At 37.8% G+C, this 22,438-nt stretch overlaps 2 protein-coding genes across 5 annotated transcripts in view; one reads left to right on the forward strand and one right to left on the reverse strand.

Annotated features, from left to right (window-relative positions):
* Positions 1 to 7,651, reverse strand: part of LOC103462033 (fascin-like) — a 10,125-nt gene extending 2,474 nt beyond the window's left edge. Inside the window, exons 1-4 of the mRNA XM_008404510.2 lie at positions 6,492 to 7,651; positions 1,091 to 1,247; positions 886 to 1,007; positions 77 to 247 (exon numbers count right to left, since the gene is read on the reverse strand). Of these exons, the coding sequence (XP_008402732.1) occupies positions 77 to 247; positions 886 to 1,007; positions 1,091 to 1,247; positions 6,492 to 7,311 (1,270 nt within the window). The 5' untranslated portion in view covers positions 7,312 to 7,651. The remainder of the gene's footprint in view (positions 1 to 76; positions 248 to 885; positions 1,008 to 1,090; positions 1,248 to 6,491) is intronic.
* A 2,141-nt stretch (positions 7,652 to 9,792) lies between these two features.
* Positions 9,793 to 21,545, forward strand: iqce (IQ motif containing E). 4 transcript variants are annotated; one of them, XM_008404479.2, is made up of 21 exons: positions 9,793 to 10,197; positions 10,639 to 10,680; positions 10,790 to 10,835; positions 10,918 to 11,067; positions 11,231 to 11,323; positions 11,490 to 11,560; positions 12,504 to 12,617; positions 12,701 to 12,751; positions 12,839 to 12,909; positions 12,992 to 13,079; positions 13,176 to 13,216; positions 13,788 to 13,942; positions 14,184 to 14,239; positions 14,324 to 14,553; positions 15,415 to 15,522; positions 16,673 to 16,916; positions 17,023 to 17,109; positions 17,554 to 17,669; positions 17,746 to 17,837; positions 20,547 to 20,621; positions 20,752 to 21,545. In XM_008404479.2, the coding sequence occupies exons 1-21, from the start codon at positions 10,126 to 10,128 to the stop codon at positions 20,871 to 20,873; spliced, it is 2,124 nt and encodes a 707-aa protein (XP_008402701.1). In that variant the 5' UTR covers positions 9,793 to 10,125; the 3' UTR covers positions 20,874 to 21,545. The 4 variants fall into 4 exon arrangements, with proteins under 4 accessions (XP_008402701.1, XP_008402709.1, XP_017162925.1 ...); XM_008404487.2 differs by having other exon boundaries at positions 9,794 to 10,197; positions 13,791 to 13,942; XM_017307436.1 differs by having other exon boundaries at positions 9,794 to 10,197; positions 12,992 to 13,064.
* Positions 21,546 to 22,438: the final 893 nt, after the last annotated feature.

Consider the following 22,438-nt stretch of genomic DNA (forward strand, 5'->3'; position numbering starts at 1 on the left):
GACCCGACCCCGGATAAGCGGAAGAAAATGGATGGATGGATGGATGGATGCTTGAATGTTGCCTACTTCCACTTACCTTTGAGGGAATAAGCACCGTTATGAAACTCCAATTGGAAAACATCGTAGGAGGCCCGGTTGGAGTCGAGGGTTGGAAGTCCAGCTTTGCGAGCTCCAATGAAACCATGTTCTCCACGCAGGACAATGATTGGACGGTTGATCAGCTTCATCAGGAACTGCTCAGCCTCCCCTGAAATGACATAGACTAGTACCTTTAATCATAACTGTTTATTGTGTTTAAATTAACTGCATAAAGTTTGTTGTTCACTTTTTAAAAATTTAAATGGGAGGAGAGTGAATAATGCTTCCTTCTCATATGAAAGTTAATCATAAAGTTCCACAGGATTCTGTGCTCATACCAATACAGTTTAAATGGAAATCACTTTAGATTTCTATTTAAACTGCCAGGTTTAAATGGAACAATTAGGTGGCTTAACACTATGTTAACTATAATGGTAAAACTGACCCAAGAAGTAAAGTCACTAAAGTCAAAAACAAATAAACAGTTAGACTCCTTCATTCTTCACCACAGAGGAGTCTAGAGACATGTTCACGTTTGAAATTGTATGAAGGGTCTCAAGGAAATATTTGCTTTTCCAATCTACAGATGAAACTTAAATAAGTACGTGTTGACTCCATAAACAGATGATAGTTCCTGTCTCTGTGATAAATGGCAGCCAGCAATTTGCAGTTTATTTATATGACGTAGAGTCAGAAATTCCTACTTCTGTGTACGAAAGAAAGCTAATATTAGAGTACATTTACAATCTCCAACTTTGTCTTGACTTCACTTTCATGTATTTGAAAAATATCAGCAACAATCCTGACCTGTACTGTCAACTGCAGCAGCCAGTTGCCCGTTCTTCTTGGCAGTCACATACTTCCCGTTGGCTGCACGAATGCACACCCGACCCTCACGCCACTCCAGTTCAAAGTAACTGTTAGCAGATCTGAAAACAAATACAAAGACAGACCTTATTATCTACATTTTTCTAAGGATGCAAACAGCACTTCCCAGTAGGAGGGTGATTACTTGGAGGAAGCCGTGCACTGCAGTCCTCCAGTTGCTGTCAGGGTCCAGTATTTCCCAGCAGCAGTTCTAAAGGCACACTTCCTGTCTTCACGGTTCATCTCCAGTTGGAACACTTCTTGGTCCCCTTCCTCATTCTGATTGGCTGACAGATCCATGCCTGAAAAATAAAGTAATCTGTGATCAGCTTTCATTAGGCTCTGGGGGATTAAAGCTTCACTAAGCTGCACCGTGTTTCATCAAAAACCAGGAAGATAGAGACATAGCACCAGTTTTAAAGTCCCTACACTGGCTCCCTGTAGCTCAAAGAATAGACTTTAAAATACTGTTGTTAGTTTATAAATCACTGAACGGTTTAGCACCACAATACATTAAAGATCTGTTATTGCTGTACCAACCGTCTAGACCCCTCCGGTCTTCTGGTTCTGGTTCTGCTCTGCATCCCCAGAACCAGAACCAAACTGGGAGAAGCAGCATTCAGTTTCTACGCACCACAAATTTGGAACAAACTTCCAGAAAACTGTAAAACAGCTGAAACACTGGGTGCCTTTAAATCTCAACTTAAAACCCACCTGTTTAGAGTTGTTTATGGCTAAATTTTCATCTAGTTATTAACTTCTTTTTATTTCTCTTTCACACTGTCTATGTAAAGCCCCCCTGGAAAACGTCCCAGTTAAACGAATCTATATCTAGGGTTGTGAGAATCCTTGTTAAATGGCGTTTTAACTAAAACTNGTCTATGTAAAGCCCCCCTGGAAAACGTCCCAGTTAAACGAATCTATATCTAGGGTTGTGAGAATCCTTGTTAAATGGCGTTTTAACTAAAACTCTGAGGTGTGAGACGTTTAACTGAAGTCCTACAAGGGGTGTGGGTTTTAATGTTTTTATCTTTTTTAACCTTTTTTTTTCTTTAAAAATATAAATAAAATTGCTTTGTCTTTCTAACTGTTTATTCACTGTCACATGCTGTTTTTATTTTAATTATGTAAAGCACTTTGAAATGCCTTGCTGCTGAAATGTGCTATACAAATAAAATTTGATTGATTGATTGATCAAATTTCAGAAAGCAAAAGGAGGAGGTCAGTAGTAACTAGTTACATTTACTTGAGCAACTTTTTAAGGGAAAAGAAAAATCGACTTTTAGGAGCAGTTTTACTACTACGTACTTTTACTCAAGTAAAATCTTTACTCTTCTGTGAGTAAAATTTATGGACACTCACTGAATGGAGAGCAAGCACATCTTAACCAAAAATGCCAAAAAAAAAAACAACCTAAATCATTGTAGTCTTCAGAATACTAGAATTTGAACAGAAATGAATAGTTTTCTCTGTATGATGACATCACTGAAATATTAAATCGGGTTTTATGATAAGCCTTTTAATATAATATAGTGAAATTAAATTAAAAAACTTTGATTTACAAAATTAAAAACCTATCTGAGACACATGTGCAACCAGGTAATACTTTTTTTTTGTTTCTCAACAGATTTATTTTCAGTGGATTTTTTTTGGAAGATTTCCAAACATTCAATAAATGAGATTCAGTTGTCAGATTAAAAATACATTTTTAAAATAACCATTAATGATGTATTAAATATTAAGTCTAAATTTTAAAATGTATTGTATAGATGTATGATATAATATTCTAAATCCTACATGTGTTTTATTGGCTGTATTCTGATAATTATTACATAAATAAAGACGTGAAACATCAGATATGTGTAGCTAGTGTATTTCATCCAGTGATTTGAGTTACTGACGTAACTGAACTTTAATAATAATATTCTAATCCATGGAAAGTGTCTGAGTACAAGTTGGAATAAAAATATGTATTTGTCATTTTCCAATTATGAATAAGTCTAGGATTTGAAAAGGGGTATATGCACATTTTTGACTTCCCCTTGTTCTTGGTTTCAAGTTTTATTGGTCTAAGTTCAAAGTATGGTGGAGATCTTCTGTTTTCATGCATTTACATGACAGAAGAAAAAAGATATTTCACTTTAATAATAGCCCTAATTTACTCATTCAATGTGAATTTTAACTGTGAATTTTCTAAATAAAAAGAGAAAAGACAACAGCAGCCCATGAAGACATTCAAATTCCACCCACCATTTGTTTGATGCCCATGTGTCTGTTTGGGGTAAATCTAAATCCCTATGTTAGCAGCAGATCCCATCTGGGGCCGAGTGGGAACAAGAAAAAGAGGCTGCATGAGATGTAAGATAGTCTGAGTCATCCAGTTTTAGCCTCTTTTCTCTGCATCTCCTTCAACTCATCCTTTCTTTGTCTCTAAAAATATATTTTCTAATTTTGAGTCTGCTCTTAGTGTATCTCAGATAACAGATGACACAGGCTGAGAGAACCTCAGCTGACCTGGCCCCAACAACCACAAATAAGAGATAGAATTACTGCAGAAAAATGTTAAGCTGTGCAAAGATGGGCCAAATGTACTGAGTAAGTAATGAAAAACACATGGTGGAGAGAAAATGAATACGTTTTTCTTTCTTTTTTTTTACTTTGTTGTACACAACCTCCACTGCTCCGTGAGTGCAGCTATGCAGGGACTTCATGGCAGAAGGGTCTCTGGAATGTTTTGCATGGGGGGCCAACTGGGGGCCATGAATAACTTTGTGGTGGCACACCAAAGAAAAAAAAGCCATAGCATATTTCAGAAATTTATTAGGAGACTTAAATCAGCTCAACTAGATTTTGGCAACTTTCTAAAATAATGAATCCATTTTTTGCGAGAAGTTTTTTTTTTTTTTTTTTTGCCTAAATAATCTTTTGGCATAAAATGACTAGGGCCACTATTTTAGGAAGGTGATCATTGCCCAGAGGAAAGTGGGACACTTTATGGTCAAGCTGAACAAACCAAAATTGAGCTTTTTGGTCATCAGATAAGGTGCTATGCTTGGCAGACACCACAAACACACAGGAAAGGAAAGGCTTGAAAAGGTAGAAGGTGAAATGAAAGCTGCAAGATACAGAGAAATCCTGGAGGATAATTAGTTTCTGTCTGCAGGAGAAGAACATTTATTTTCCAGCAAGAAAAGATGAAGCTAAAGATCCACAGAAATTGTGTGAAGAACCAAAAGTTGGATGTTCTGGAGTAGCTGAGTCAAAGCCCAGACCTCAATCTGATACAGAATTTATGGACTTGAAAAAGTCTGTTCACAGCGGATCCCCGTGGTCCGGACAGAGTTTGAACAGTTTTTCAAGGAGCGATGGAGCAAAATTGCAGAGTGTAAATGTACAATCCTTCAACCTTCCAGACCCCTCAGGTCTGGAAGGTTCTGGTCTGCTCTGCATCCCCAGAACCAGARCYAAACGAGGAGAAGCAGCATTCAGCTTCTATGCACCTCAAATCTGGAACAAACTTCCAGAAAACTGTGAAACAGCTGAAACACTGACTTCCTAAAAACCCACCTGTTTAGAGTCGTATTTGAAACGTAATCAATTACGAATTTAACAATGGCATTTGACTTAATGTAATATGTTGATTGTTGAGTCTATGTTGCATGGCTTTGTGTTTCTGTGCTTGTTATGATGTAAAGCACTTTGAACGCCTTGCTGCTGAAATGTGCTATACAGATCAAATTTGATTGATTGATTGAACCCTGATGGAGATCTATACACAGACTCAATGCTGCTGTTGCAGCCATAGGTGAATCTATCACATACTGACTCAAAGGGGTGATTATTTCTGCTACTCATATTTTATTTAAATATTTGTTTGCATTATCTCATCAATACCAGTTTTTACTCTGACACTAAAAGATTTCCTGTAAATTTGTACTTAAAAAAGAAGCAATTTTTATGATCAGGGATTGAATTGTAAAAGCCAGATGGCTTTTACAATTCAATGTAACAACAAACAAGAAGGATGTAACATCCAAGGTCTGAATACTTTTTATAAGCACCATGTATGTGGACAGGCTGTATCTAAATAATCTAATTATCAGATTATTAGCAGAACTCTAGAGTACTTGATTACTACGGAGGTAACATTCATCCATCTGATTCAGGGGTGAAGGTATCCCAGCCCCCATAGACTGGAGCCTCTGCTCTGTGGTGATCTAGTTAGCTGGATTTCTGTGGAGAAAACCAGAATTCAACCTTTTGAAATCAGCTACGTCATCGTGATGTCATCACCTTGTCTACACTTTAAGCCACTGAGACTATAGTATGTTGTCCCCTGAAAGTAATCTTTGTGGACATTTGTTTTTGTGTTCCAGTGGTTGAATCACACAGCTGCATTTAGTCCTGACATGGTTACAATAATGGTTTTTCATTCACAGACATTTTTGATGTCTGTGAATGAAAAAAAACTAATAGGAAGAATGCCATATATTTTATAGAGATCACTTAAAATAAGAGTAATTTGGGAAAAACTAGTTTCAAAACAGATAAGGTCTAAAAATAATGCACGGAGAAATTGACTTGGGACTGGAATCGGCCAGTTTTCATTTCTAACAGCCCTGATCAGTAGTCAGGAGGTCAAGCAAATATCTGACTTTAATCTAAGCAGCAGGTCTCACAAAACAACAGCACTCTGCACAGCAGTAGTTGTTCTTGAGGGCAAAAGAACCAAAATTACTTGAGTGTTATAGAAGTGTTTAAAAAAAGTCAGAGAAAGCAAGGTAAAAGCAAGAGTTAATGCATAATGGCTGTTTTTATTTTTGACTGTTAAAAATCAAATAAATCTTAGGAGCAGTCAGTTTGTACCTGCCTTCAGATGCTTTGTCAAACTGACAAATGACTGAATTCATCAGCAGCTGAACGTATTCTACAATGTCAGAGTTTATAGTCGACATTCTGCATAACAATACTGATCTTTAAAAGCAATGATGATCACTTTGTTAAGGTTGGAATGTATGTATATATGTTTCATTTTGTGGCTGTTCCATCCATCCATCCATCCATCCATCCATCCATCCATCCATCCATCCATCCATCCATCCATCCATCCATCCATCCCTCCCTCCCTCTCTCCCTCCCAGGTGATGCTTTAAATTACTTAAAACTTGATCAAGGTTTTTAAAAACAGAGTAGCAAAATAAGCTAAAATTGGTACTGACAGGTCAGAGCTTTAATATCAGAAACTGGCCTCAAAATTCTGATAACCAAAAACCTTTGTGCAGAAATACTCTATTATAACTTGAAGGTACAGGAAATAAAAATCTTGTTGGTAGGCTCTCAACCTGTCTAAACGCCCCAGAGGGTCCAGATCTTTCTATAGGACTCATGAATAGCAGAGAGTCTGACCGGGGAGTGCCCGTAGTCAAGAGAAGTGGATCGGATCAAATTTGCAGGGTGTGGTGATAGGTGGCGTGGCGCCATTCCTACCTTGTCTGGTTGAATTTTATTTTATTTTATTTAGGTCTTTTCAGAAGCTGCAGTCTCACCTTGCCTCGTAGAGACATTCTTCTCGTTGCCCGCAGTCAGCACCACCTGAGCGTGGCTGCGCTCCAGGCCAAACAGTTCATCTTTTCCCACCCGGCCGCTCCTCCCACTCTTCATTGTCCCCGTGGGGCCCACCGGTGCCAGGTAGCGGCCGTTGCAGTCACGGAATGCCACTTTCCCTGAGAGGAATTCCAGCATGTAGCCGGTGTCCTTGTCCGTTTTTGCGGACAGGCTGCCATCGTTGCGCAGAAACCGGTTGTCGGAGGTCTCCAGGTGGTAGCGCTCATCTCGGTAGACGAGCGTAACCAGCGAGTCGACGCCCCAGGGGACGTCCCTGTCTATGGACACCTCCTGGGCGCTCAGGTGGGCGAAGCGTTTCCGCGCAAAGCTGTAAAGGTTCACCTGCGGATGCACGGCCAGGTGAACGCTCCATCTCTCTGCCGGAGAAGCTGTCTGCGCGAAGCAGGTGATCCGGTCCTCGCTGCCTCCTAGAAAGCGGCCGAAGGGCTCAGACTGCAGCGACCACCGCCCGTCGTCGTGCGCTGTGATGACGAAGCGGCAGTCTCGGCCGCGTGTCTCGCTGTCCGCGGTAACGTTGCCGTCTTTGTCCGCGCCAAGGTAGCGGCCCAGGTGGGACTTGAGGAAGACGGCGCTGCCGTCCTCCCCGGTCTGCTCCAGCGTCCAGGTCTGCTTCTTCTTCAGGCTGCTGGCCGACGCGTTGATCTTGAAACCGAAGGTCTCCGCTGTCAGATACTTGCCTTCGCTGTTGATGAGCCCCAGAGGGATCTGCAGCAAGTCCCCGTCTGCGCTGTTTGACGACATGATGATGGAGAGACGAGAAGAAATGCAAGTGAAGGGCAGAAAGAGAGAGAGAAGATTTGCTCTGAGAGAAAAGGGTGATGAGGATGACAAAGAATATCTAGACACTGCAAATTCTCAGTGCTTTAGTGGAGCTGCAGGACTGAGGATGGATGTAATATTCTGCACACGCCCCTCTACAGACCAGAGCCGGAGAGAGAGAGACGCAGTCCTGACAAACCACCGCACCCCGAGAAGTTACATACCAACATAACATACCCTTGTTCACCTGTCCTTTTACTTCCCCATAAAGTATTATGAGCCTTAAAATCTACACATAAAATAGTTTTTCCATTTCCCTTCTCACAGATACTGAGGTTTTCCCTACTTAACCTTTGACACGAGTTATAAAAATTCATTATATTAAATTTAATTTTACTAATCCATACTTCAACCCTGATAACTCCTAAATCCTTATTTATATTAGAAACTTTATAACTAATACACTGTTGAACAAATCCTCCTCCAACCATGGATTTCTATCTTTTCTTTATATCCATTAATATAAAATTAAGTGATGGTTTCAACCAGGTCTTTTGGACACAGACTGTTTGATTTAACATGCTATCTTCTTGCGTTTCATTGTAATATGGAAAAACCAACAGACTTCACAACTGTAACACTGAGGACTTTCCCTGTTGTTAAACTGATTGATTCAAATGACAATTCCTCCATCTCAAGGAATTTTTCTGTTGCTTTTATTATCATTTTAATCCTCTTTGTTCTACTATTTGTCTCTGTTGAACAAATTCTTACTTCCACTATAAATCCAACAAACTTCTTCTCCGCAATCATTGTGCTTTCTGAAATTCACCGACTCAGCGGTTGTGCTGTTGTTTAAAATGGAGTTTGGGGCAGATAAATGTTTTTAGCATTAGTTCTTAAATCGCTTACCTTTTTAAATGCACCTGCACATGTAATTCGTTTCCTTCCCGCATACATTTTGCACATGCACTGCTCTTCTATATGCGCATCACATCCTTATAAACAGAGAGCAGTCTCCCCACTTCTTTCCCTTTTTGCTGCTCAGCAGCTCTTACTCTTACTAATAGAATCGGCACATAATTTTGTCATATTAGGCAGGCTCACATGGTGTCTGTTTAATCACGAATTGAAGCACAAATGTATTTAATGTATTTCTGTGATTTATGGCAAAAGAAAGTATCACTTCACTTAATGTTTACTTTTATAATTTTCTCCAACTTAAGTGAACTGAAAGTGTAACAATGGCATTCAAAACATTTTAATATATCTACATACTTATGTATGTCTTGTGAAATTTTTATTTTTGTAAATGTTAATTTTATGAAAACACAGTAATGAATATAATAAATATTGCTAATAAATAGTGATAATAAAGAAAAACTTTTTCTACTTAATCAGAGTAGTTCCAAGAACTGCTGGTCTAAGTTTTAAATATTTGAGGAGAATAGAGAGGGGATGTATATTTGGCAGGCTCAAAATCCATATTGCCAAAAAATACATCCATGTGCTTTGAGAAATAAAAAGCTGAAAGGGATTTCACCTTTTCTACGTAATGACACTTGTTCTCTGAGCTAATGCTATAAGTTTTATATCAACAGGACGGATGCAAATATTTTCAGGCTCATAAATTAAGTTGCATTTCCTCCTACATTAACAGACTAGAAAGTTAAGCATGATGTAAAATGTTCTACATAATGGGCCTCTGTTTTGTAATGCTTTTAAGCTATTACGGCATCAAAAGAAAAAGCAGAGAATTTCAAACCATTTGCGGAGAACGTTTTCAACAGACACGGACTGAAAAAATGTTCGACACATATGTGTCAATAAAGGTGCAGTAATCGTATTAATTTCAAGTAATTTGCGAAATAAAACCCACCGTTTTAGGGATAACATGGTTAAGAAACGTGAAAATGTTACAAATATCTTTAAAATTTCCTCTTCGGTCATATTTTAGTACGTTTTCTCGTCAATATGCGAGAGCTTAGAGCCCGGTGTTCTTTGGGAGGCTAGCCACAACACCGTCTCTCTGAGGCGGCCTGAAATTCCCATCACTACACCGCTGGTATCGGCACTTTTTATTTTTATTTTATTTTTTACAATAATCACTATTCAGGCTGCAATGATTTCAGTCAACTAATTTTTTCGCATTATTCCATCTCACTTTCTGGTTTGATTTAATCTTATAATGAAATCTGAATCACACCTCTGTCGCTTAACTTTAACCAAACATTCACTGTAGTTTGCGTCTCAAATCAGCTGTGCCCCTCCACCCACAACCGACCCGCCTTCCCAATCATATCCTAGAGGAAATATGAACTTTTGTTTTTGCCAGGAAAACTGAATACCTATTGTCGGAAGGATTCACAGGACTCAGTCGAAAATTCAGTCGTTTAAAATACATATTTTAAACTGCTTGTTTAAAATATGTTATTTCATTAACTTGATAATGCTTTTAATTTGAAAATGCTTTTGGATAACGTCCGGTAGTGTTCTGGCTCTCTAGCTAGCTTAACTGAGAAATAGCAACCGTGTTGCTACACCGCTGAGAAAACAAACAAGACGGCAGCGCTTTAACGAATATGAACGAATGCACGTCTTATTCCCGGAAAAGATTTTTTTATTTTCTCAAAAAAACATTTTAAGATGTATTACAGCGAGCATGTTATCTGAACTTTCGTGATTGACTACTAATAGCCAGAGGACCCAGCTGAGTAAAATACTTTTGACTGAAAAGGATGGATACCTTACGAGTAGCAAGAGTTTTGATGCTTACTTGACCTCAGTTTACCAGTTATGTTCAGTGCAACTCACAAAATGTCTTTGGAGGAGAGTGATATCCCAACTGATGAGGACTGTGAAGATCTGGTGAGTCTTTTACACAAAAAACCACAACTGTTATCTGTAACTTAAACCGCTTTGTGAGATTTTTCTGTGAAATCCATCAAACTCTTGTGTAGATCAAACCTGACACTTATCCATGGTTGGTTTTTCTGTTAGAATATTTTATTGTAAATTCCTATTTAGTCGGTATAATGTAGCCATAAGCAAACGTCGACGTGCGCATACTTTCTATAAATAATAAATAGTCATCTGTTTAATAGAATGTAGCAAAGTAGACACTTTAGGATTCTACAACTGGGAATATCCTAAAACACATTTACAGTCGGAAATATGCAAGTGTTAAATTACTTAAGCCTCGTGTTTTAAGGCTTGAAACAACCTGAAATGTTTTTAAATATGCTTTTGTCTTAACTATTGTTTTTGTTGTTTTTGACTATTTATTTAGCCTTGTTCTATTTTTTGCAGGTGGAGGAAGGTTTCACTCTTCCTTCTGATATTTCAAGCAAGGTAAACTATATTTTTCTGGTTTATTAATCCCTTTTTTTGTAAAAGAAAAAAAGAGTCTTTAGTTTGAAAAATGTGCCTTCATCCTATTCCAACACCTCATGTTTATTAGAGAACATCAAGGAAAAAGTCTACTGGGAGGCCTTCACCTTCTCCAAGTAAGAAAGCTTGAGCTAATTTGAGAACGTTTACAGTAACCGTATCAACACACACTCAGCTGCATCCTTATGGCATTTTCAGGGTCTCCATATCTCTCCAGCCTGAATATGAACTCCAGAAGAGCAGCAGTGGCAGCCTGGAGACTGCCGAGGCCCTCCTTAGGGGACACTACAGGCAACACTTCAAGGGAGCATCGCTCAGCTCACCTCGCGTCACTGAGCAACGGCCATGGTAGGCTCCATTTTAAAAACCCAGCTGATGCTTCATAGAAAGTGCTTCTCCTCAGATAAAAGTTTTTATCAGAATAGGTGGGAGAAAATGTAGTGCAACCTGACAAAAGGCCCCTTCCGATTTCTTTTGTTCTTTTACACTTTTGTTTTCTCTGCGCTCTCAGATGTGTCATACATGGTGAGTCTAGAGTCTGCTGACAGTCCACAGCTACTAAAACAGAAATCAAGTTTAAAGAAACACCTTTCTGCATCTAATGGTAAGAGAATATTCATAAGTTTGCAAGCTGAGAAGCTGGAGGTCAGATTTTGGTAGGAAAGTAACAATAACAATATCACAAGTTTTTAAGTCAGTACTTTGCAATTGCAAATATTGCTTAGAGATTTCTTCTTTTTGATTCTATGCACCCATTTAATATTTTGCAGGGTTTGCTATAGGTGCTGGTGACTATCAGGATAAAGACAGCATGTATGATGAGATTATTCGCCTCAAAAAGGTAAAGGACAATCAATCAAGTTTATTTGTATTGCACATTTCAGAGATGGGGTCAGGGAGGACATGAGAGCTAAAAACCAAAACACTGACAGTCATTACTTCACTGGAGATGTCTGTGACAGATGGAAGAAATGAAAATGAACAAAGTTCCTGATCATTAGGAAGTGAGCACAAGCTTTTACTGTTGGAGGTGTTTTAATGTGACATATGTTTTGGTGTTGGGCATTATTAAAAGGAAGACTTTCTTTTAAAAGTATTAAACAAGATTCTTAGTTTTGGACATAATGTTTGTGTTTAAAAGAAAAAAACATGATGGGGAAACACTTTTTAACATTTTCTAACACTGATGTTCTGTTGAACCAACACAATTTATTTAATGTGTGTATTAGAGTTATTTAAAGTTGGTATCAGAAAGTTTTTTTTTGTCAGCCAAATTAGTTTACATTTCTATTGATCACTTTTGTGTTTTCTTTGACATATTAAACATATTGTGTGACTTTGTATATATTTATATATGAATATTTTTAAAGTAGTGACTTTATAAAGGAAAGTTAAAAAACTAACAACCCCACCCCCCCATTAAAAGAATAATGGGGGGGGGGGGGGATATTGTGATGTGGAATATGTCCTTAGAAACTTTTTCATCTACTTTGAATAATTAATTAAGAATACTGTACTGTTTGATAACTAGGAGCATTTGAAATATATGTGTGATTGAATTGAAATGATTATGTGCAAAGTGCCTTGAGAAGACTTTTGTTGTGATTGGTGCTGTATAAATAAAATGAATTGAATTGAAAGTGAATTCCAAAAAGTCGGGCCATTTTTCTGCTTTTCAATGATCTGTATCTAGTTTTCTTAGCGATGGCTGGATTGTTTTAGAATGGTCTGGATTTGCATACTTATTTATTTTATGCTGAACTTGCTGTGTGTTTTGTGGTCAGACTCTACAGGCTCAGAAGTCTGACAACCAGCAAATGAAAGTCAAACTGCGTCGCCTGGAGGAAGATGGTGCTAAAAGAGAGAAACAAATAGAAGAACTTTTAGACCCCACAAAAGTACAATCCCAGAATTGTTTTTAAATTTCGCTATGAATGCCTTTTTTTTTTGCATTCTAAAAATTTTTCTTCTATGTTGGTAGGGCTCTGAATACATTCGTAGTTTGGTCGACAAAAGAAAGGAGGGCAGTGTGGTGAGTTTGTCCATTTTGTTGGTGAGCGTATGAAAAATGTCTTAAAATATATTTATCCATCTTTTAAGATCAAATATTTTCCTTTAGATTGTCAGTGGGCTGAAGCAGAGAATCCTAAAGCTGGAGCAGCAGTGCAGAGAGAAGGAAAATTCTTTAAGGTAAACTGGTTCTTCATTTCACTGCGAATGCACTGCTGTCTTTAGACCTGCAATATTTTCGGCTTATTATTATTTTCCACAGTAAACTCCAAAGTGAGTTGAGGACCACCAACCTGGAGGAGCTGAAGATCACTGTAGAAACATACCTTAAGGAGGTAATACAGCTTTTGGTGTGTATTATTAAATCTGTTCAGATTTAAGTGAAGTGTACGGAGGCTGTTAAAAAAATAATATTTTAACTATGTTTTGTGATTCTCATCTTTCAGATTCAAAGATTGAGGATACTTTTAGATGCTGCAGAGAAAAGGTGTGAGCAACTGAAACACAAACAATCTCTTTCTTGGGAATTCATCTTGTTGCAGATAATGTAACATACATTTATGTTTTATAAAGCTTATGTTATGTTATGAAGCTAACAAATGGGCCCAATGTCTTAATAACTGCATTGGGAATCAAACATGATCAGGAATTTTGGGCAAATTTCCTGTTTCTGGAAAAATTTGACCTGCTGATACAGATGTAAGACTGATATTGATTCCCTCTGCCATGAGGGGTCAAATGTACCGTAAATCAGAGATTTCCAAAAGGCCCTCAGCCTTTCCAAATAATGCATTTTCAATGACAATTTTAAAGGACAATGCAGCCACCTCTTTGTACTACATTTATTCTTCTTGTAATCTGCTGAAGGTTTTTCTCTCTCTGGCTCTCTGACTATTGTGGTGTGTTCAGTGGTAACTAAAGGTTTGCTGTCCAGTCACTGGTTGGGGCTGATTTTGCAAAACATGCAAATTTCTGATCACCAGGAAATTCCTGTGTGATTGTCATGTGGTGAATGTAAACCATGTGCTCATTTCAGTCTCCTCCTGTCCGTTTGTCAGCAGCAGTCGAGCAGACAGTAAATGTTCTCAGAGGCAGCAGAAAGCTTTAAGCTCCTCCGTTCATCGCTTGACTGAAAACGTGAAGCATCTCCAGCAGGAAAACGCAGCACTCAGGGAGGAGCTCAACACGGACGATCCTGCCGCAGGAATTAAAGGTCTTTGCGTTCTCATTACCGTCTTCAAGCAGCAGCTCCCAAGGGAAACAAAAAAGTTTATTATGCTTTTAAAAACTTTGTTCTTTTTCTTTGTAACTTTGCAATCTAAAACATCCATTAGCTGCATTTTTTCCTCAATATATTCAGTATAAAATCAATAAAAAACCATGAATCATTCCTATATTATGTTTAGAGTTCTGTACTGTAATTCTAAAATGAACATGTGTTTCTGTTACTATAGGTTACAGAGAGTGGAGTAGACAAAGGCTGTTGAGGAGACTGTTAGAGGTGGAAAGGGTAAGAGGAAGCTCTAAGTAATTGTTTGTGTACAGTTTGAGGCTTGGAAGCATTAAACGCTCTCACACTGTCCTGTCCAATCAGAGGCTGGAGAGCAGCAGAAGACACACCCAGTCAGTAAAGAGCAGAGCCACATTCAATGAGCAGGCCCAGACTGTGCCTGCAGAGGTTCCAGGGTTTCCCCTGGCAACAGATGCGGTGGTCTCCATGGGAACAGTCACTGAGCAAAAAAGAGAGGTTTCTGCTCTGAGGGAACGCCTCAGCCAATTGGATGAGGAGAGGGTGGAGCTTCAAGAGAGGCTGTCCAGTAAAAGGTGAGTAAGCATTGAGTTTGATAAACAACATGTTTGCTTAATTAATAAACAAAATGTATGGCATCAGCTTAAGAAGGATGGGATTTACTGGTTTTTAACACTGACAAGCCTAAATAGAAAGCTTTTACACCAGTTTATTGGAATAAATTTGTACTTTTTTTTTTACATCATGTTGGGAAAAAATAGGGAATATAGTACTTTGTATTTCACAAACCAAATATATTCTGTGACAAGTGCAAATACACAGATGATTTAACAGTGAAAAGCAAGTGTAAACCAGCCACAATAACATGATGTAACTGGCTAATTGAAGGAAAATATTACCCACTCAAGTTATCATTCAGGCATCTCTGAAAGTAACAGAAAAAAAAAACAAAAGGGAGAAAGGTTGTGGCGTGGTAGAAATGACTAAAGAAGCTGGAAAGTGTTTGCTTTTGTCACTTTTTAGGTCTTGGTCAGGATAGAGAAAAAAACGTGGCTATGGAATAAGTTTTCCAATTTTCTACAATTTGAATTTAACGTTGTGCCCTTCAGTATTTTTGATGTGACTAAATACACAATATCAAGTGCTTTTTGCAAGTAAAACTTGCTAAATGTTTTACTTGCAAAAGAAATGGCCTTATTCTGAACACTGGAAAGCATTGTTTTGTTTAACTATTTGTGGAACCTGCAGGTAATAAGAACAGAGACTGTAGAGGCATGTACAGGTTAATCCTTTGAACGCTAATGCCTAAAAATATTTAAATATTGAAATTTGAAGGAATACTGAGGGGAAACATGAAGTAGTTTATTTGCAATATTTTATTTTGTCCAGCAGCTGAATAAATCAATTTTATTTTTTGTATTTGTTTGTGTTTTCAGTGATGAAGTGAAGCAGCTAAGGAAAGAAATAGATGAGCTGGCAGAAGAGACTGAACGACTGAAAGCTAAACATAAAGAACAACTGGACAGAGTGGAACAGCAGCATCGGTGTGTTTGTAATCATGAACTGTGTATCACGATGGGCCAATCAACCAACAACCACAGAGAGCTGCAGGGAAAATACTGGAGAAAAAAGTCTGCTACACTCATTACATCAAAACTGAAATCTAAAACATCCATTAGCTGCATGTGCTCATTTCAGTCTCCTTTTGTCCGTTTGTCAGCAGCAGTCGAGCAGAGAGTAAATGTTCTCAGAGGCAGCAGAAAGCTTTAAGCTCCATCGTTCATCGCTACTGCCATTTGTTGTCCCTGCATCAACAAATAGCATCTTTTTGATGGACTGCATTTTGAACATGTAGTTGTGAACATCATATGGAGCACTTTCAGAATCTACATCATAAAAACTTTATTAATAGAAGTGATCCATGTGGTAACCAATAATGCGATAACTGTTCAGTAATACGAGGATGTTTTTTAACCAATCACATATCGACATTTTGCCAATACCTGCAACACACGTACCTGATCGCTTTTCTCTTTCTGAATTCTATCATGCATTACTAAATGAACTAACTATCAAATAATATTTCTCAAAGGATGACAATAAAAATGCAGACATTTAAACTAATTAACAATTCTATGAAAACAGATGAGGTACAGTAACTTACTCTCAAATTGGTATTGCATTAAGAAATCCAGGCCTACTAGTGGAATTAATACATTTTCAATGATTTTTTTTCTTTTAAATGTTCCTCCAAAAATGAAATGACTTCTTAATGGATCACAGGAATATTAATATTGACAGGTTGTGTTATTAGCTTCTTTAATATAATTTAAAATGGCCAGAATTGACAGGTATTGCCTAATAATGCACTATTATTACATTACTGATCGCTACCACTGGTTTAATATTGGGACTACTAAATAATAAGAAAATATTTAACTGTTACACTGTTGCTGAAATTTGTTTTTAACCCATAGTTTTCTTACTTTTTTCTTTCTTTACCATCCCACAATTTTCCCTGCCAGCTCTTAGCTTTAGCATTCCAACCAATAGAAACATACTTCAGGCATTAAACTCCACTCTGTGGCTACTATGTTGCTGTTGCTTGCCATCATATGAAATAGCACACTTGCTTTTACTACCTCTTCATTGTTTTTATCTGATCAAATATAGAGTTACTGGTTTTTTTTCTAGACAGGAGTTGGAGCAGTTATTGACAAGGATTCAAACTTTGGAGGACAGAAGCAAACTCGTACAGGCTGAGGTGTGCTCACCTTCTTCTGCTGTGATGGAGCATCCTGAGGCTCAGAGCAGAGAAGGTCAGGAGGGGGAAGAGGAGGAGGAAAGAGAGGAAGCACTGAGCGTAGATGCAGAGGTGACAAACAAAGAAAAGGCAGCTTTGATCATTCAGACAAACTGGAGACAGCACAGACAGAGGGTAGGTAACACTCTATAATCATGTAAAGGAACTCACTGATGGCTAAGAGAAGTATTATATAAGAAACACCCAGACAGTTGGTTTTTCTTCTGTGTTCTGTGTGCAGGACATTGTGATGTTACAGTCAGTGATAAGGAGCCATTTTTTCAGACATTCATGGCTGAAAGATTTTCTAAAAAACACAGAGCAAAAGGTGTTTCACCACACACACACACAGACACACACACACACAGGCCTTTTACAAAGGTATTCATGTCACTTTAACTTTTCCATATTTTTACATTTTCATGTGATTTGATGAGATGTACCAACAAAAAGTAGGGAATAAATGTGAAGCAGAAAGAAAAGGATACATGGCCCACACACACACACACACACACACTCAGTGTATTCTACTCTAATGTCTCTAAATAAACCCATTACAGCTAGTGAATGGGTGAATGACTGACTGTAGTGTAAATCACTTTAGGGTCATAGCACTACACAAGTGTCGGCCATTTTATCATTTGTTTTTGTGCTGAAAATATTCAGTTTCAGCACACATAAAACAACCACTAGATGGCTCTAAAAGGCATTCATGGAGACTTGTTTCATCTCCTGCCCGTCTCTCTGTGTCATGACCATCTTCTTTTTTCAGTCAGAAGTTTCCTTAAACAGCAAAACCTCTGGTGGAGGACTGGATGTTGCTGCTTTGACATTGATACAATCTGCCTTCAGGGGACATTTGGCTCGTTGTAGCATTGCAATAAAGAGGTTGCTCATTTTTTACACAGAATTTTTAACAATTACAGCCAAAATATTTCTTTGAATATTTTTGCCTGTGCTTCAGCTCAGGATTCGCTGTGCCTTCCCCAGCTGAAAACTGCCCACCTGCTCTGGTACCAGGAAGGGCTGGCTTAACAGATTCTCCCAGGAGCAAAGGTGAGGTACCCATATCTATAGTTTACGTTCATCGGCAGTTGGACAAAACCAGTAGTAATTTCACGCAGAAAATACTACTGGTCAATTCAGCTAGGATTTTAACTTTCTTGCTGTAAAGCTCACCTTTAAGAGAAATGAGAAAAACTAAGGCCCATCTTTCTTAAATGAGCTTTTAGAGGGATAGCAGTTCTAATGCAATGTGTTTGATTAAGTGATCTGCAGCAACCGTGACACCTTATAAACACAAGAGATCTGGCATTTTCTTTGGCATTGATAAGCCAGAAAGATATCTTAGCCGCAATTGTCCCTGACCATTAATCCTGAAAGGATTGATAAATTACATTCAAACAATTTAAAATCCATCATTCAGCAAGAAAATATTTTGTCCAAGTGAGATCCATTTTAAGCAGGTTGTAATGTTTCCAGTAGTGTACATACCAGAAAATTAGCCCAAGGTCAGGAAAACCAACACATTACTGAGAGAAATTGCAAGAAAAAATAAAAATCTCTCCCTCAAATTCTGCATTCTTCAGTTAGCATGTTAAAGTTTAGGACAAATATTTATACAAACACTTTATTTGGAAAGTTTCCAACACTAAATCTAAATGAACCACTTTCCTTCTAGAAATCAGTACTTTGAGACAGATAAGAAGAAAGTGAAGATGAAGATAATATCTAGCATATTCTCTCATAAACCCCTCAAACTAGCTGTGGTGGAGGTATGATTTATAACCACAGGATGTGATAACATTCTGTCACTGAGCTCAGCAGAGCGTTCTCACCTAACCTAGAGGTCAGGGATGCACTGATTGCAGTTTTCTGGCCTGACTAGCAGGAAAAAACAGAGAAATAAAAAAAAAACAATAGCTCATCTACCATCTGTAATCATTAGTATCATTTTGGATCAAAAACAGTTATTATTTAGCTAATAAATAATTAATCAAATACTTAATAGACTCTAACAGTATTTATCTAACAGCAGAATCGTGGGTCAAACTAGGTCTTCAGCAGGGCAATTTACCCAGACAGCAGAAAATGTAGGTGAAAATGAAGAACATCAATGAGATGCAATGGCCAAGTCAAATCCCAGATTTTTAACTTTTTAACTGTTTGTTTCTAAAGATACTATAATTTGGGCCTATTTAGGATTTTCTATAATTTCATTGTCAATCATTACATCTGTTTCCATGACTATATTTTTCAATCATTTTCCAGTTGCAATAATCTCCCACAGCTCAGTGTAGTTTGTGTTGTGGTTAATAATCCTGTGGAGATTCAACAGTAAATCCTCCATAGCCAACATGAACCAGAGTCAGGAGCCTGTCTGGATTTATGCTGTTGTAAAACACACTTCTGAACTTCCCAACTGGTCTTCATTACTCTCCTGACACCTTTATGAGTAGTGATGGATCTGTGCCCGTCTAAATCCATGATTGCTCTCACCCTGCACCAACCAGACAGCCTGAGATAAAGACTGATGACGGAACTCAGCAGATCTGTGAGCCGCTAATGATTTGTAAAGATCTGTGGCTGCTGGATGGTCTAGAATGACCCTGTGAGACTTCAGGGACCTCCTGGTTCCCATAGCTATAATCACTGAGGTGTGATCAGAATATGGCTCCACACAGCAGAGTAGTGAGCTGAGGATATTTTGTTCATATTTAGCCTGACTCTGTATTTGATGCACGATTGGCTTCAGTTGAGAGAGCACTGCCTGAGCAGATCTGCAGCAAAGGGGGTATTTTGTTTTGTATTGTTTTGAAGAAACCGAGGGTTTAACACCAAGGTTTCTGTCCACAGGAGCCGTCTAATATACCGGGTTTCTGTGATGTAAAGAACTTTGATTACAAGTTCTTTCAAAAGACTTTTCACATGCAACTTCACACTGATCCAGGACATTAAACACTGATCCACACTTAAGCTCAAGTTTGGTTCCTTAAGCCTACAGACTCTTAATTTAGCTTAATTTTAACTTTATTTACCATATTTTCATAAGATGAAAATAAATACTTGAGTTTATCTGTATTACAGACTTTACTGGACATGCGACAGTAAATCTGTGAACAAGATCAAACTTCTATGCCTGAGGAAGCTCAGGTATTTCAGTGTTTGCAGGAAGATGCAGTAGATTAAGAAATCTGTTGTGAACAGTGCAGTCTGTTCTGGGGAGGCTGACTGCACCAAGTCAGCAAACTACAAGTCAAAACAAGGTAATAAAAAGGGATTCTATGTTCTGGCGACTGCTATGGAAATTGTGCATAAACTACAAAAAAGAAATTGACAACCTAGAATATCCTCTTAACGAAACGGAAACAGAACAGTGTCTGTAGTCAAAGGGCTGTGGACAAGAGATGTCCTCACAAACTTATACATTTATACACACTTTAATACAAAGTATTAAAGTGTTTACACGCTGGTGAACAAGGTTGTTGCAGTTTTTCTTACTGTATATAATAAATACCACATTATGAGGACATGCATTGTGTTCTCTTTTTTTTCATCAGAAATACTTGGTATTTTTTACAAACACCAGGTGCTTGATGTCTCAAGCACTTCTGTATTGGACAGTACAGTTTTTTTTGTTTTTGTTTTTTGTATTTGCCTACAATTATTTTTTAAATGCATCCAGTTTTTACTCACTTCTCTGAGGATTTACTGTGACAGTTTAGAAATAACTGGTTACTTTTTAATTATTATTTTATTTGTCAGGTTCTGCATCTCTTAGTAAAAATGCAGAAAAGGAAGAAGACCATCATCCTGTCGCCAACAGACAACAAGCACAAGGTTAGAGGGTGAAAAAAAGATGTCAGTTTCCTCCATTTCACTGTTTTATTCACACATGAATGAACATATGATTAATAACAGTTGGGTTTAAGCAGATAGAACTTTGAAAACCTTGTCTGTTCCATTGCAGCTCAACAGGAACTTTTCTCAGCAGAGGTTGATGCGGATGCTGTAGTTGAATCTGATGATTCTGATGACATTGTTGTCTCTCCGTCACGTCCATTGAGAAACAGAGAAGTCCTAATGCGTTAGCTCTTTGAGTTATGTGCATCAGTGATAGTCGTCATACGCTTACTTGAAGAATCAATACACTTTAGAAGAGAATATTATTGATTACACAATATTTGCTGTCTAGAAGACTCTACGCATCGAATAATCAGAATACTCTTGGGAGTTAAACTTTGTACAACATGGAAATTTGTTGCACATAATCACTTACTATGACAGGAATGTTATAAACAGCTCTTTAGTTTTTCTTTGTGTAGCTTTAATCTAAGCAATACTCCCAACTATAAGCGATTTGTCTTCTCTGCTGTAAAAGCTGCTGCATGAAGGATCCTCATTAATCTTACAGCAGCAGCCCACATTACTGTAAATTAGCCTGATCATGAGTCAGTACGCCTGATATGGAATCCATAAACATGGCCTCATGCTATAAAACACTTCTGAAATTATGGTTGATCTTTGAGGAATGATGGGAAACCTGTCACCATCTGATGCACTGCAGAGCAAATCTGGAAATAAATTCTAGATCTCTCTGCTGCAATACTGAACTGTCATTGCAGTGCAGGAGGCACAGTGTTTATGATGATAAATAGACGTATGCTTGAAGAAAGATTCATTTGTAAAGCTGTCAAAAAAGTTCAAAGTGCAAAGTTCTTCGTAGGTGTGTAACCTGATCCAATAAAATGCTGTTTTTATAAATGTAGTTTCAGATTCTTTGAGTTTGAGATGTTTTTTTATTTTATTTTGCTGTATTTTTTATTTTTTGTTTCTATGTAACATTTATTATTTTTACTATGCTCTGAAGTTGTTGTTTTTTTTCCACTTCAAAAGGTAATTAAAAGTTTTTGTTTTCTTGTTTTTGGTTTCCAGTAATTGTTCAATCATTATTAATTCAATCTAATGTGGTTTTGTTTTACTTGAGGAAATTAACAGCTAGAATAAACTACCAATAAGCAGTCATCAAGGCAATCTTAATGTTCTACTATAAATCACTGTATTGTTATTTTAAAGCACTTCTGTACACCTTCAGCAATAATCTAAAGAATGTGTTTAAAAAGTAGCAGGTAGCAGAAACGGGTCCAAAGAGAGAATGTGACATACTTGAAGCATCCAACAGGAACATGAACACTAGAGAGAGTCTATAGAGAGATAGACGGACCACAGTTCAGTCTGTTTTATGTATGGCATAAAATCCAGTGCCTAAAAGTATTCACCTCTTTGACATGTTGCCATTGTTATTGCTTTTACAAATTCATCATAATCAACATTTCATCATAATCAACATTTGGCTTCTCTGGCAAAAAGATTTACAAAAAACTCTTTAATGTTAAAGTGAAAACAGATTTCTACAAAATGATGACAAAAATATTTAACATAAAGTGACTTTAAAGGGGCTGCACAGTGGCGCAGTTGGTAGAGCTGTTGCCTTGCAGCAAGAAGGTTCTGGGTTCGATTCCCGGTCTTTCTGCATGGAGTTTGCATGTTCTCCCTGTGCATGCGTGGGTTTTCTCCGGGTACTCCGGTTTCCTCCCACAGTCCAAAAACATGACTGACAGGTTAATTGGTGTGTGTGCATGGTTGTTTGTCTCTGT

The sequence above is a fragment of the Poecilia reticulata genome, linkage group LG1, assembly GCF_000633615.1.
Source record: "Poecilia reticulata strain Guanapo linkage group LG1, Guppy_female_1.0+MT, whole genome shotgun sequence".
NCBI classification, from domain to species: Eukaryota; Metazoa; Chordata; class Actinopteri; order Cyprinodontiformes; family Poeciliidae; genus Poecilia; species Poecilia reticulata.